A 15090-nucleotide genomic window follows, 5' to 3' on the forward strand; every position below is an offset into this window, starting at 1 on the left:
GGGGAAGGAGGGAGCAGAGGTTAAATATCTGTCCCGTTGCTGGTATGGCAATGGGGCAGGGGCAGCAACTCTACCCCAGCTGGGGGCCAGCCTTAGCCTCCATGGAGGGGAGGCAAGGTTGCCCATTGGAGTCAGCGGTCTAGGAGGTCTCAGTCCTGGTGTTGTGGGTGGAGCGGAGAGATGAGGTTCTTGGCTGCTCCATTGAACTTAGGTGGTGAGTAGGCCGTTGTTGGCGGAGACTAGGGAGTCCAGGTAAGCTTCTGGGTCATCCTCCGCCACCATTTTCTGCGCCCTTGCCCTTGGGGCCGTCATTACGGGTCCAGTTGGTGTATAGGGCGGTATCGCCAGTCTGACCCTTTCAATCAGTGCCGTGTACCTAAGTTATCGTGAAACAAGTGCAGTGTTGTCCAGGTTTTGTGCTGGCCTGTAGCGACAGCTCCGGATCGTGTTAGCCGTCTAATAACAACAAACAGTTTAATTAGACATGACAAAACAAACAAAAACACTCACGATACGCAATACGGTTCTCCTTCTGGGTTACCGTTAACCATAACAAAGGAACAGATCACCTCGCTACGTCCCCTTATATACCGTCAATCATGACCCCTTGGTTAACGATTGCAACCGCTCCTCCAATCCGTGGCTGCCACATCGTTTCTCTTCCGGGTCGATGATTTAGTGTACCATAGCTCCACCCCCTTTCTAGATGGCCGACTTCCGCCTAACCCTGCGAATTAATTGTCTGGATCCAGTCCAGGGCACTCATAAGTCGGGAGGGAGATTTATCACCAAGAATCATTCTGTCTGTCACAGGGACATAACAGGCTGTAGTGCACAATATGTGTTGTAAGGTTTCTGCCGGAGTAACGTTGTAGGAAACAGTACTTAACTGAATACACAGAAGTCCAGACTTGTCTGAAGGCCTCAGTTTATTTTCAATCACATACTTTGTTACCCTGTCCTCACAAGCACACAAGCCACAGGTAGTAAATATACGCATAGTATCATAAGAGTTCCCTGTCTGGTATTTAGTACCAACTCTGAAAGACATTCAGGTTACATTGCTTTTTATAATCCTCTAATATCCCTGCACAACTATTAACCGCCATGCCCTATTTGTTCAACTCTCTTCATTTTACACATGCACCCACAATGCATCTCCTCTGTTGGGAGGTGGAGTTTGATGTCAGTCTCTCAAGAGCTCCAACTGTTAAAGGTGTAGAGCTAGCATTACTATATAAGGGATCATTACAATGTGAAATTAGTAATACTAACACAGTGTATAAATATATCGCTTGATATTTGTGCAAACACAATATTCACGTGTGTCCTCGTTTGAGGACATTGCGCAATACTGGGTATAAATAAATACAAGGAAGTTGTGTGATATCTGTTTCAAGAGGATCTATGGAATTATTTTACAAAATAAGAAATAAAGGGGATATATTATAATGATGCAAATTAGGTTTGTGTATGTGTACAGTGCCTATAGAAAGTTTACATCCCCTTGAACTTTTTTTCACATTTTGTTGTGTCAGTGCCTCAGAGTTTAATGCATTTAAATGAGGATTTCTTCCACTTATCTACACACCATACTCCACACTGTTAAGGGGAAAAAGTTATATATTAAAAATACAAAACTGAAAGATCATAATTGGATAAGTCTCCACCCCCGAGTTAATACTTTTTGGAAGCAGCTTTGGCAGCAATTACAGCTGTGAGTCCGTTGGGATAGGTCTCTACCAACTTTGCACACCTAGATTTGGCAATATTTGACCATTCTTCTTTACAAAACTGTTCAAGCTCTGTCAAGTTCCTTGGGAATCGTTGACGGACAGCAATCTTCAAGTCATGCCACAAATTTTCGATTGGATTTAGATCGGGGCTCTGACTGGGCCACTCAAGGACATTTACCTTTTCATTCCTTAGCCACTCCAGTGTAGCTTTGGCTGTGCGCTTTGGGTCGTTGTCATGCTGAAAGGTGAACTTCCGTCCCAGTTTCAGCTTTCTTGCAGAGGGCAGCAAGTTTTCCTCAAGGACTTCTCTGTACTTTGCTCCATTCATTTTCCCTTCTTTCCTAACAAGTGCCCCAGTCCCTGCCGATGAGAAACATCCCCATAGCATGATGCTGCTACCACCATGCTTCACAGTAGGGATGGTGTTAAGAACATAAGAACATAAGAACATTTACAAACGAGAGGAGGCCATTCAGCCCATCTTACTCATTTGGTTGTTAGTAGCTTATTGATCCCAGAAGCTCATCAAGCAGCTTTTTGAAGGATCCCAGGGTGTCAGCTTCAACAACATTACTGGGGAGTTGGTTCCAGACCCTCACAATTCTCTGTGTAAAAAAGTGCCTCCTATTTTCTGTTCTGAATGCCTATCTAATCTCCATTTGTGACCCCCCGGTCCTTGTTTCTTTTTTCAGGTCAAAAAAGTCCCCTGGTCAACATTGTTTATACCTTTTAGAATTTTGAATGCTTGAATCAGATCACTGCATAGTCTTCTTTGTTCAAGACTGAATAGATTCAATTCTTTTAGCCTGTCTGCATATGACATGCCTTTTAAACCTGGGATAATTCTGGTTGCTCTTCTTTGCACTCTTTCTAGAGCAGCAATATCCTTTTTGTAACGAGGTGACCAGAACTGAACACAATATTCTAGGTGAGGTCTTACTAATGCATTGTAAAGTTTTAACATTACTTCCCTTGATTTAAATTCAACACTTTTCACAATATATCCGAGCATCTTGTTGGCCTTTTTTATAGCTTCCCCATATTATCTAGATGAAGACATTTCTGAGTCAACATAAACTCCTAGGTCTTTTTCATAGTCCCCTTCTTCAATTTCAGTATCTCTTATATGATATTTATAATGCACATTTTTATTGCCTGCATGCAGTACCTTACACTTTTCTCTATTAAATGTCATTTGCCATGGGTCTGCCCAGTTCTGAATGCTGTCTAGATCATTTGGATGAACTTTGCTCCATGCCACTTTTCTACACAGAGAATTGTGAGAGTCTGGAACCAACTCCCCAGCAATGTTGTTGAAGCCTACTTCCCTGAAGTGATAACTGGCTTCTGTTCTTTTTAAATACTACTGCTTAATAACAGGTACAACATTTTATTTAGGGTTGTTGAACTTAAACGCTGTTAAACGTTGTTGAACTTGAACATAAACGCGTTCATGCCTGCCTGTACCCCTACCTTGCAATCTCCAGAAACTGTGGGTTCAGTTGCATTCACAGCGCTGATAATGTTAGCTATAGATACTTCTGCAGTGCGGACCACGGCTCAAACCAAGTGGTGTATGTTTCTTTATTAAATGATCCCACACAACTACACCCCAAGAAACTCACCCCTGTATCATTGGAAGAAAACAGCTCCTTAAATACACATAAACAAACTATTTAGTAGACTGACATTCAGGGTACAGACACACAACACCTATAACCCACCGAGATTGACAGGGAGAACCATTTCGGCAGGAACTTTTGTTCGTTTTGTTTCCTTTAGCTTCTGCAGTGCGGACCACGGCTCAAACCAAGTGGTGTATGTTTCTTTATATATATATATATATAATCTATCAATGTCGGCCTTCTGGAGTCATCTGAATGGCTTTCCACTTATTTCATTTTAAACCGTTTAAATGCCAAATTATAACAAAACATAGAATAATAGTGCATATACACAGAGCAACAACACACAAAAAAAAGCAGACGAGCAAAATATATTTTGAATGTGCGCTTCTTAAGAACGGTATGCTTGCGCCCCAGCATCACTTTCTTTGCACTGGGTATTCCTAACCTCAAATGCAGCGTCCTCAAATGAGGACGTATGAATAATTATAAAAAATACACTTTTTTTAAACCTGACTTTATTATAAGTATAATCCAATATTTTTCTTGTTTTACCTTTTAAGATAATTTGCGAATGAGACGGTTAATTCTGGATAATTACGGTTGAGTCTCCACGATGGTGTGAATGTTATGAAACTGTCCTTGTTTTCGTCATTTCGGCGCTACCTGCTTTCGAGTGACTCTCGTATTGGCCCCTCCCATTTGTAATGGACCCACCCTACTGCAGACGGCGCCTGCACGGCGGGTACTGTCTCTTTAAGAAGGCAGAGCCCGAGGCTGCGTGGAAGACCATCTCGAACAACCAGTCAGAAACACAGGAGAGCCGCCGCACCGGTAAAGTATAAACTAAACACACTTTACTGTGATCAGTCAGAAACACAGGAGAGCCGCCGCACCGGTAAAGTATAAACTAAACACACTTTACTGTGATCAGTCAGAAACACAGGAGAGCCGCCGCACCGGTAAAGTATAAACTAAACACACTTTACTGTGATCAGTCAGAAACACAGGAGAGCCGCCGCACCGGTAAAGTATAAACTAAACACACTTTACTGTGATCTCGATTGGGTTTGGAAATCATCAACAGCGGCGGCATTATCAAACCGGCGGATTGGTGGTATCTGTGATATTAGAAACCTCCCCCAGAACTTATTGGAAACCGCGCGAATTTGGGCCCGTGTGGATTTTATATATATATATATATATATATATATATATATATATATATATATATATATATATATATATATATATATCGGTATTTATTTATTGTGTACTGTAGTCAGAGTTTGTGTTTTTGTCCTCGCACGTGTCTGAAAAATGAGGTTGTGATTAATAAAGTTATTGAAAACCGTATCGCCCTTGTGTGTGTTAATATAATTTCTAAGTATTTCTAAGTAAAGGGAACACCACTTATGCACAGGGACTTTGTTGCTGTTATTTTTCTATATTAAAAAAAATCAAAGATTTTAAAGTAAAATGCCGGTACTTGGAGAACAGGACATGCCATGCTTATTATATTTACGTTTGCTTGCCAGTAACCTGCACGGTACACAGCGACTCGACTGAAATCGGGTTTTTAATTCCGACGAGCCGCTGTGATGCGAACCATGACGTGCAGCGGCACAGCTAGAACACTGTCGAGGGGACGAGGCGATGGATCTGTCTTCTGAGTGAATATAAAACCCTGTCTGAATTGAGTAGCATATCGGCCACAGTGCTGTATGCAGAGCTGTCGATGCACTGTGATGACGGAGATTACTGGCGACACAGGCACTGTGTGTGTGTGTGCGCGCCTTGGTTTTCAGTAAAGGTTTTGCTGCTACCCAGTTTTGAACTGTTTTACCAGCAACTTATATTTGATGTGCACGAGCCTGTTGCAGTTGTTTGATTGACCTTCATTACTGTGACCTCACTTAAAGATATATGCAAGAACTGAGAATTTACTACCGCTTGACGCTGCTACTTTTTTTTTTTTGTAACTGTGCAACTACAGCGATTCACATCGCAGGTACAAATCAAATTCATCTTCTGTGTCTTGAGGTATTATTAAAGCAGCTTCAATAATATTAAAGCAGCTTGTTGTGTTTGGGTTAGGATTAGTCCGAGCCAAATGCATTGACCTTTTAGGCACCCGTAGAGGATATGGGGTTGTCTACATACGCATGACATGTTACAACTGACACGTAATAATCGAATTTGGGGTAAAGTTAGAAAAAACGTATTTTGTCTTGTGTGGGCATTTCATAATATCACTCTTACAAAATGTATTTAAAAAAAACGCATGTTAAAAGAAGTGTAATCCTTCAAGAGGTAATATTGTAATCCTTTAAGAGTTAAGTGTTTTGGTTGTTTGTTAAATTGAAACAGGAACATATCATGCCGGGGAAAAAGACAGTGAAGAGGCCGTCACCGCCAGAGGAAATCAAAGCAGCCAAGAAAGTGAAAGGTAATTTGGCATGTGTGTTCCTTTCCAGTGGAAACCAGCAACTGCAAAATCAGTAGTTCACATGGTGTATTCAAACATGTTTTGGAGAAACAGTGTAGTAATGGGTTAGTTTAGTTGTAACAATGAGACTGTGCTGTCAAATGCTGCACACTGCCTTCAGTCTAGACTAGCGCTTCCAGTTGGTACTGGATGGAGTAAATTATTATTATTATTTTTTTGTATTACAGTGATGGTAAAGGGGTGTGTTGGGGTCATATTAAAGGTTGTTTCTATCCCCAGCCTCTTTAGTGTCACACAGCTCCCACAGGACAGTGCCAGGCCTGGTGCTGGCACTGGGGCAGGGAGACGTGGGGCAGCTGGGGCTGGGTGAGGATGTGATGGAGAGGAAGAAGCCGGCACTCGTCTCCCTCCCTGAGAAGATTGTCCAGGCCGAGGCTGGAGGGATGCATACAGTGTGCCTCAGTGAAACTGGCAATGTGAGTGTGGAGGGCACGTTTAGGCCGTTCTCTGATATGTCAGATACATAATGACATATAAATAACATCTGTATCATACTGTGTGTATTATTGGCAGGATACAGCATAGCTTTCATACCCAAAGGTTATAAGGCACGTGTCATGTGGGTTATCCATTCTAGCAAACCTCTTTTAAAGGAGTACTAACAAATGTTTTAGAACCTTATCAACACTAGCAACACTGTCACTAGTCCTCCTTTCCTTATGATGATCTTCTTTTTGATTCTTTGCTTGTTTTTCATACTTCAGTTTGGACTTCTTTCCCAACAGTTGTAGCTGGGGGTTTCACAGTCCCTAAGATGACATTGTATCATATTGATGGCTTTAAGTACTTTTGGAGGGAATTGGAATGCCCTAAAGTAAATACTGACTGTAACTTTCTTTAGATCTACACTTTTGGCTGCAACGATGAAGGTGCTTTGGGGCGTGATACGTCGGTAGAGGGGTCGGAAATGAGTCCCGGCAAAGTGGAACTGAAGAAGAAAATAGTGCAGGTGTCAGCGGGCGACAGCCACACTGCAGCGCTGACAGAGGAGGGCAGGGTTTACATCTGGGGATCCTTCAGGGTACAGTGCATGCATGGATATTAAAACAACACCAGTACCCATTCAAGAAAAGAAACATGCATCTTGCATTGCTCACCTTGCTTTTTTTTTTTTTTTTTTTAGGATAATAACGGAGTGATCGGTCTGTTGGAGCCAATGAAGAAGTGCATGTTGCCAGTGCAGATTCAGATAGATGCTGCAGTCCTCAAAATAGCATCAGGTGAGATGGCTGAACTGATTCTTCTTTCTTCAGATTCAGTGCATGAATAATACAAATTCTGCTAAACTTGGTACCATGTGTTGGTTCTGAATTGTCTAGGCAACAAAGAATGATTGTGCATTAACCAGCCAAGAAATGAATACCAGATTTACAAGAACTGTGACAATGGTAAAATGCATTGTGCAGAGAAAATGAGTTGGCATAATTCATTCTGTCTTTAGGCAACGACCATCTTGTGATGTTGACAGTGGATGGAGAGCTTTACAGCTCAGGCTGTGGAGAGCAGGGGCAGCTGGGAAGAGTCCCCGAGCGCTTCACCAACAGAGGGGGCAGGAGAGGCCTGGGTGAGTCATCCTCTTGGGATAGCTGGGATTGGGCGAAACGCTAGTTTTATTGAACTGTATATTATACTTTAAAAAAGAAAACACCATCTCTGCATTTTATGTTGGTTTTTTTTCCCCCATCAAGTAAATCACAAACATTGTTTTATTTGGAAAGTGTTGGTAAAGGAAGGTTATTGCCCCTTAACATTTCATTAACAGACACCCCTAATCATGCCCAATACATGTGTGTAACTTTTGAACAGATTCCTGTTTTGGCAGTAGTTCCACTACTTTGTATTGTTTTCATTTGGTTTCAGAGCGCCTCCTGATACCCCAGTGTGTCCCTGTGAAAGGCAGGAGCAAGGTCCGCTTCCAGGACGTGTTCTGTGGGGCTTACGTTACCTTCGCTGTGTCACAGGAGGGGCACGTCTACGGTTTTGGGCTATCCAACTACCACCAGCTAGGTGAGCTGCAGAGTGATACAGTAGCGTTAAGAAGCGGTCAGTCACCCAGGTCCAGCGTGTTTGTGTTAAGGATGCCACATTTACATGTGTTTCTGATTTCGTTAAGATTGTGCTATTATGTACTGCTTATCAATCCACAGTCACAAAGTACATCCTGCAGCATTAACGCAAACGTACTTTGCAGTATCATCACTCTACAGTGCTTGTCTGCTGGACTAACAGTTTTCTGAAAGCTGTGGGCTGGTTGGAATGGGGAGTTCAGTAATGAATTCTATGTTCTTACCAATCACAGTCTATTTGTAGCCTGCAATAAATTGACAGGCATGTTTGGGGCTTTCCAGATCTTCAAATTTTTGAATATCAGATATATAATTGCACGTGTTTATAAAGGCAGGTGTTTGACAATGTTTGTTAGGTGACTAGCATTTACAGATGCCAATGCAGAAACAAGCTAGAGATCCATACAATTGAGTAAAACAGGAAATATTACAAATGCAATGCTCATCCTGTTGTAGGAACTCTAAGCACCAACTCCTGCTTCGCTCCTCTAAACCTCACTGCCTTCAAGAACTCTACCAAGTCCTGGGTGGCGTTTTCTGGGGGACAGCACCACACTCTCTGTCTGGATTCTGAAGGTAAGTGCAGAAATTAAACAAGTGAGAGAAGAGAATACAGGAACATGTGTACTGAATAGATTTCAGTACTGGGATGGAAATAAGACTCCTGTCTGCTCTGGTGTGTCTTATAAAACTCAAAGTAAAGTCAGGAAAGGATTAAACTGTTTGCCAAAAAACCCTAATGAGAATTCAAGCTGTCGAGATTCTCATGATATTTGGTGGGTTAAGTATCCTTTACAAGTTTTGCGTATTGTCTGAGTTGTTGGTTATTTGTTTTATTATTTTCTAAATGAAGTGTGCTTTTAAATAAACCAGTTATTTCTCCATATGAAGTCATGCAACTGAACATAATACAGTACTGTTAGAAATGGTGGCAACACTTGGTTTCATTATTTTTTTATTTTTTTATTTTTTTAACTTTCAGAAGTCAGGTGAAATACAAGAAATTGTTTTAGATGTATTTAAAAATAAAAAAGCAGTTTTGTACAATTCTCTTCACAGACAAGTATTATTTACTCTTAAATAGAAATAAATACACACACACACATACAACGCACATATATATCATTATTCTCTAGTGCTGGGACAAATATAAGAATATTCGAACAAATATTTTTTGACATGTATTCGGTTACAAAACTCAGATGTTCATATTCACTACAAATGACAAAAATACCTTGCACTTATTTACCGTCTCACCAGAATTTACGCGACTGTTTAAAAAAAAAAAAAAAAAAAAAAAGTTAAATGAAAAAGAGGTCTGTGTGACATGCAAGATTTAATATATATATGAAAAAAAAAAACACAGGATCAACACAGCAGCTCTTGAGCCTGCAGATGATGCGTGTGCACGCACAGTACTCGCTATGGAAAGCCATCTGGGACAAAAATGCATTGTGCTGCTTTAGCTAACCAGAATCTCATGGGAGTGTGGAAGTGTGCCACGCCCATTTGTGTGATATGTGTTATGTGTTGTGTGTGCAGTGTTAGTGTTGGTGTATAGATATTGCTGCATGGGATATACATGGGTCTGTGTAGCACGAGTGATTTAAAATATATAGTTATATTTAGGCACATGGATTGCACAAACACTTTTAAAGTATGTAATAGTATGAATTAGTTCACGTGCCGAGATTCAAGTGAATGATTAATTAGTAATTGAATATCGGCACAGCTGTGTGTGTGTGTGAGTATATATTGCTATGTGAAGTGTTGTAAATTTCAGTTTTCATTTGCTTGTTCAGCTACAAAAAGGCACAAGTAAACTTCATGTTATTACTTTATGAAAACGTTTCTATTGCCGCTGTTTACTGTGAAGAAACGGCAAGTACTATTATTTCTTTTATTATTGTACTATTTATTTCTGGAATAAACGGAACAACATTTAACTTGAGCTGCTATTTGGCATCCTTTGTTTTGTAGTTAATTCACTGGGGTAAAGCAAGTCCTACACAACTTATTCTTTACTCCTGAGAATTTTCTATTTTAACATGTTACAAATTGTGAGGTCTCGCGGTAAAGTAGAGGCACACACACAGGGCCACGGCCACGCCCCCTGCCCCTGCTGCTATGCTGTCTCTGCCTGCGTTCAGAGCAATATAATGGCTTTCATTACTTTTTGAAAAATATCCGAACGAATGTTTAAATTATTAGCAAATATCTGAACATGAAAATCCTGTGTTTGTCCCAGCACTATTATTCTCCCATCTGGAGAATTCTACAAGTGTGCTGCTTTAAGCTGTATTATTGAACATTGCTAAAGGGGGACCACAGCTGGGTTTATATTTAGCACTAATCTCTTCCCTCAGGTAAAGCGTACAGCCTGGGCAGGGCAGAGTACGGGCGGCTGGGTCTGGGGGAGGGAGCCCAGGAGGTGAAGGAGCCCACCGTCGTGCCAGGGCTGACGGGCGTGCAGTCAGTGGCCTGTGGAGCTTCAGTGAGCTGTGCTGTCACCAAGGATGGTATGGAAATTCAGTGGAGTCCATGTATAATGCAGGTTCTGCTCCCCGGTGGCTTACCTACTGTGGTTTGAGTCCTTTTCACACAGGGTTGCTGATCTTGGCTGTATGCCATTGGCATTTGCCCCCCTTTGCGAGTTAGAGAGCAATATCAGCTGAGAATAGTTCACCATCACAGCGGAGACATTAGGGTTACCAGTAGCCTGGTACCATCCTTTCCCTAGGCTTGGCGAGGTTGTAAAATTGATCCCACATTTTTTTTTTTAAAGGGAAGTTGGTAAACATTTGCAGCAGTCTCCTAGAATTTCCTGTTGAGACAGTTCCTCTGAAATTGACATGCAGCAGAGAGGTGTATCTCATTAACACAAACGTGTGCCACATGAGCAAGTGGTTCCTGTGATCTTCATGGCTTGTGATGTATTGTATTTCTGTGCTGCTATTTGCAGGACGTGTGTTTGCTTGGGGAATGGGCACCAACCTGCAGCTGGGCACCGGGGAGGAGGAGGATGAGTGGAGTCCCTTGGAGATGACAGGGAAGCAGCTGGAGAACCGGGTAGTACTGTCTGTGTCCAGCGGAGGGCAGCACACTGTGCTTCTGGTCCAGGACAAACAGCAAAGCTGATGAACTCTGCAAAGCCAAGAATCTGAAAAGACAGAGACAGACAATGAGCCATGCATCTCTGGAGGAATCTGCATATAATCACCTACTGGAAAATGTACTGTTCAGTCTCACTAGAGAGTTAAAGATGTGAGAGGCATAGTCTGAACTGGGATGGATTGATAGATTATGATAAAAGAAAAACAATATATACTTTTTTAATTGTGTTTGTTAGTTTTTGAGTCTTCAGTTTGCTATCCAGGGACATTTGTCAATATACAAAAAACTGCTTTTAAGACAGATAGAAAATAAGCCTTTTAAAGGAGATGTGCACATGCAGGGAATCTACCAAATGTGATCGTAGTTCACATTATGTGATTTTAGTAGCATTTTCAAGTGTACAAAGTTGTCCTTGTAAATTACCTTTTTGTTCATCAGAGGTGGATGAACCCATGATAGTATATCTGCTGACGTTACCATTATACAGGCTGGCTTCTAATTCGCGTGCCGTATTTAAACTTCATTAAACATTAGCTTGCTGGTGTATGGATGCATGCACTGTTTCTTCATACACTTGAGCAAGGATTGGTTCTGTTATGAGGTGGAAATAACAGTAAGTAGACTTACTGCAATTATAAACATCTCTGTTAAATGCAGCATTTGCTAATTGCATCCTATACTGTAACAGTTCAACTACAAACTTTTAACACTGTTATATTAACATGGTATTTAATCCTGACAGAATCTGCTTTTACAGGACTCTAAATAGCTGTTGCTGTTTTAACTAGTTCATTTATTTACCTTGCCAACAGCGCATGTTGTCTTTAACACGGAGTAGATGGGTGCGTGCAGTGTGTTGCTCGTTACTAGCTGGGTGCGTGCTGCGTGTTGCTCGTTACTAGCTGGGTGCGTGCTGCGTGTTGCTCGTTACTAGCTGGGTGCGTGCTCTGTGTTTTGCTCGTTACTAGCTGGGTGCGTGCTGCGTGTTGCTCGTTACTAGCTGGGTGCGTGCTCTGTGTTTTGCTCGTTACTAGCTGGGTGCGTGCTGCGTGTTGCTTGTTACTAGCTGGGTGCTGCGTGTTGCTCGTTACTAGCTGGGTGCGTGCTCTGTGTTCTGCTCGTTACTAGCTGGGTGCGTGCTGCGTGTTGCTCGTTACTAGCTGGGTGCGTGCTGCGTGTTGCTCGTTACTAGCTGGGTGCGTGCTGCGTGTTGCTCGTTACTAGCTGGGTGCGTGCTGCGTGTTACTCGTTACTAGCTGGGTGCGTGCTGCGTGTTGCTCGTTACTAGCTGGGTGCGTGCTGCGTGTTGCTCGTTACGGATATGTGAGCCTCTACCGGGTGGTGATTTCTTTAGTCGTTTTCCTTCCCTATTCTTTATACAGTAATTAATGTCACCGCCCTGGGTTCAAAGCTTTTCAGCGTAGCCGCTAGCCTTTTGAAGTAACAATTCAGCTGTCGGAAGAATACTGCACGTCTGGTTTTGTGAAGGCTGAGGTGTAGTGTATTGGCAGTTTTTCTTCAGTTTTTTAATATAAAATTGACAAAATCACAGTCTGGCAGCATGTGAACCATTTCACCACTCGTTCGGTAAAAGCATACGATTTCACTTTCACTTCTAAAGGTGCAATATAGAGTGTTACTTAGTCCTGCGATCTGTATGTGGTACATAAGAGCTTCTTGAAGGAGGCCAGTAGTGTAAAGCATGTAGGGCTGTGTATGCTTACGTTTTTTAGGTAGCATTTTTGCTCAAACTGCGTTAATGGTAACTGAGCTGACCTGGCTGTAATGGGAACTATTCTGACTTGGAGGTTGCCCCTAATGAAGAGAGTAGGCAATAATACACAATATACAATTTTGATAGCAAAGAAATGTTGAGTTTTAGAAGTCTTATTTTGGGGGAGGGATGTCAGGGTATGCTTGTACAGTATTATAAGGAGTGAGATTTATTTGAGGGCTGGGTTTATGTAGTTTGTGGCAAGTTGAATTTGGGGTATTTTAGTGACAGCCAGTTTTATTTACATGGTCTCTTCTGTTTGTTTTTTTGTTTTTTTTTTGTCCTGATTTAATCTCATCTCCTGATCAGAAATGAATGAGCTTGTTGTAATGAGTGGGGAATTGATTCATCTGTAGAAGGTGACGTGAGGAATTATTTACATCAGGGTTCCGTCTGTGGCTCCAAGATGTGCTGGATGTAAAATCTCTGTTCCGATTTGTGATTATTTTTTTATGTGCAGGGGCTTTCCAACAGGAGGGTAGAATAATGTGTTATTTTAACAATGAATAAATACATTTTTTTCATAATTGAGTTTGGTTCACGTGGTATTTGTTTTGTTCTTTTTAAATGAATGTTCTGTCCTTTTAGAATATACTGGCTAAGGGCAGCCCAACGGTCACAGTGTAACAGTTATGTCTACTTGGCTTACACAGATACAACTTGAAACCAGTTTGGAAAAAACTGTTAACAAACAAGTGGGATCATCCATTCTGCGTGTTACCTTTTTTTATTTATTTTGATTTAGATGTATTCTTTTCCACATAGTTTGGACTGCTGTATGTTGAAGTCACACAAATACTACATTTTAAAACCTTTTCTAAGTTTCTTTTTTAATAAGTAGATGGTGCATAGAATGTACAAGGACAGTCTTACATATAAACTCTGAAGAGTGCTGTGAGAGGGTGCTAGGCATTCACGGACACAGGAGACACAATTTTCTTTGAAACACCACTGGGGTGCACTGATTTATTTTTACCCGCAGAGGGCGTTGTTCTCCGTGGCTTGAATACCAGCAACGGTAATCCGGACCACAGGGTTACCAACACAGACAGTCACAGGTCCAGTGCACATGCAAGTGCTGAAAATTTAATATTCCATAACCAAAAGCGGAAGAGAAAATAAAACACAGTAATAAAACTACCAACAAAAGGTGCTGCTTATGCAGCGTCCCCCTCCCCACTGCCGCTAAACCGGTCAGCTCGGGTCTCCAGCCTACGTTCTGCTATTCACTATACACTGGGGTGGCCAAGGTTCCCCCAACTACCTACACACGTCCCCTTGGGTATGTAACAATTAATTTTATTTCTCTTCTATTTAATATTGGCTGTCTTCCTCAGCCATGCTTGCTTGTCTCGTTCTCTTGCTCCAGCCACTGGCATTCCTGCCTTGGTTTATTTACACCGGCTTCCTAACCCAGTGTCACTGCCTGAAATCTGGGCTACATAGCACTGACTTGCTACACAGCCTGTGCTTCAGAGCAAGAGAGGCCCTCTGACACAGATCCGTCCACTGGACCGTCAAGGGAATAGAGAGCGTGACGAAGCTCGGGATGAACTTCCTATAATAGCCCGCTAGTCCCAATAAGGAGCGCACCTGGGTTTTGGTCGGAGGGACTGGCCAGTCAGCCAATGCTTTCACCTTTGCAATCAGCGGTCTGATCTGCCAATCCCTACTCGATACCCCAAATACTCTGACTCACTCTTCACAGGCACATTTCCTTGGGTTAGCAGTGAGCCCAGCCTCCCGCAAGAACTGAAGCACCGCCGCTACCTTACACAGATGACTCGGCCAATCCTCACTGTGGACAACCACGCCATCTATGTAAGTAGCGGCGTACTGCTGATGGGGCCGCAAAATGCGATCCATCATGCGCTGGAAAGTGGCTGGTGCTCCGTGCAACCCAAAGGGCATGGTCCTAAATTGGTACAACCCGAAGGGAGTCGAAAACACCGTCCTCTCTCTGGATTCCGGGGTTAGGGGTATCTGCCAGCACCCTTTCGTTAAATCCAGTGTCGTCATAAAATGAGCCGTGCCTAGACGCTCCAGCAGCTCATCTACCCCAGGCATGGGATAAGCGTCAAACTTCGATTTTTTCGCCTGAAATCAATGCAAAATCAAGTTGACCCATCCGGCTTATCCACTAAAACAATTGGACTGCTCCAGTCACTTTGGGACTCCACATTACACCCAGTCTGAGCATCTTGTCAATTTCCGTCTTGATTACCTGCCGTTTACGTTCAGGTATGCGGTACAGCCTCTGGCAAGC

The 15090-nt window shown here is 42.3% G+C and overlaps 1 protein-coding gene across 3 annotated transcripts; it reads left to right on the top strand.

The window, feature by feature from the left end:
* Positions 1 to 4112: 4112 nt before the first annotated feature.
* Positions 4113 to 13351, top strand: LOC117413698 (regulator of chromosome condensation-like). 3 transcript variants are annotated; one of them, XM_034917352.2, is made up of 10 exons: positions 4113 to 4195; positions 5732 to 5810; positions 6090 to 6286; positions 6712 to 6891; positions 6994 to 7090; positions 7312 to 7434; positions 7731 to 7877; positions 8393 to 8512; positions 10303 to 10455; positions 10899 to 13351. In XM_034917352.2, the coding sequence occupies exons 2-10, from the start codon at positions 5741 to 5743 to the stop codon at positions 11072 to 11074; spliced, it is 1263 nt and encodes a 420-aa protein (XP_034773243.2). In that variant the 5' UTR covers positions 4113 to 4195; positions 5732 to 5740; the 3' UTR covers positions 11075 to 13351. The 3 variants fall into 3 exon arrangements, with proteins under 3 accessions (XP_034773243.2, XP_034773244.2, XP_034773242.2); XM_034917353.2 differs by lacking the exon at positions 4113 to 4195 and adding an exon at positions 4267 to 4387; XM_034917351.2 differs by lacking the exon at positions 4113 to 4195 and adding an exon at positions 4824 to 5372.
* The last annotated feature ends 1739 nt before the right edge of the window (positions 13352 to 15090 follow it).

This window comes from Acipenser ruthenus, chromosome 23 (genome assembly GCF_902713425.1).
Source record: "Acipenser ruthenus chromosome 23, fAciRut3.2 maternal haplotype, whole genome shotgun sequence".
Lineage (NCBI taxonomy): Eukaryota > Metazoa > Chordata > Actinopteri > Acipenseriformes > Acipenseridae > Acipenser > Acipenser ruthenus.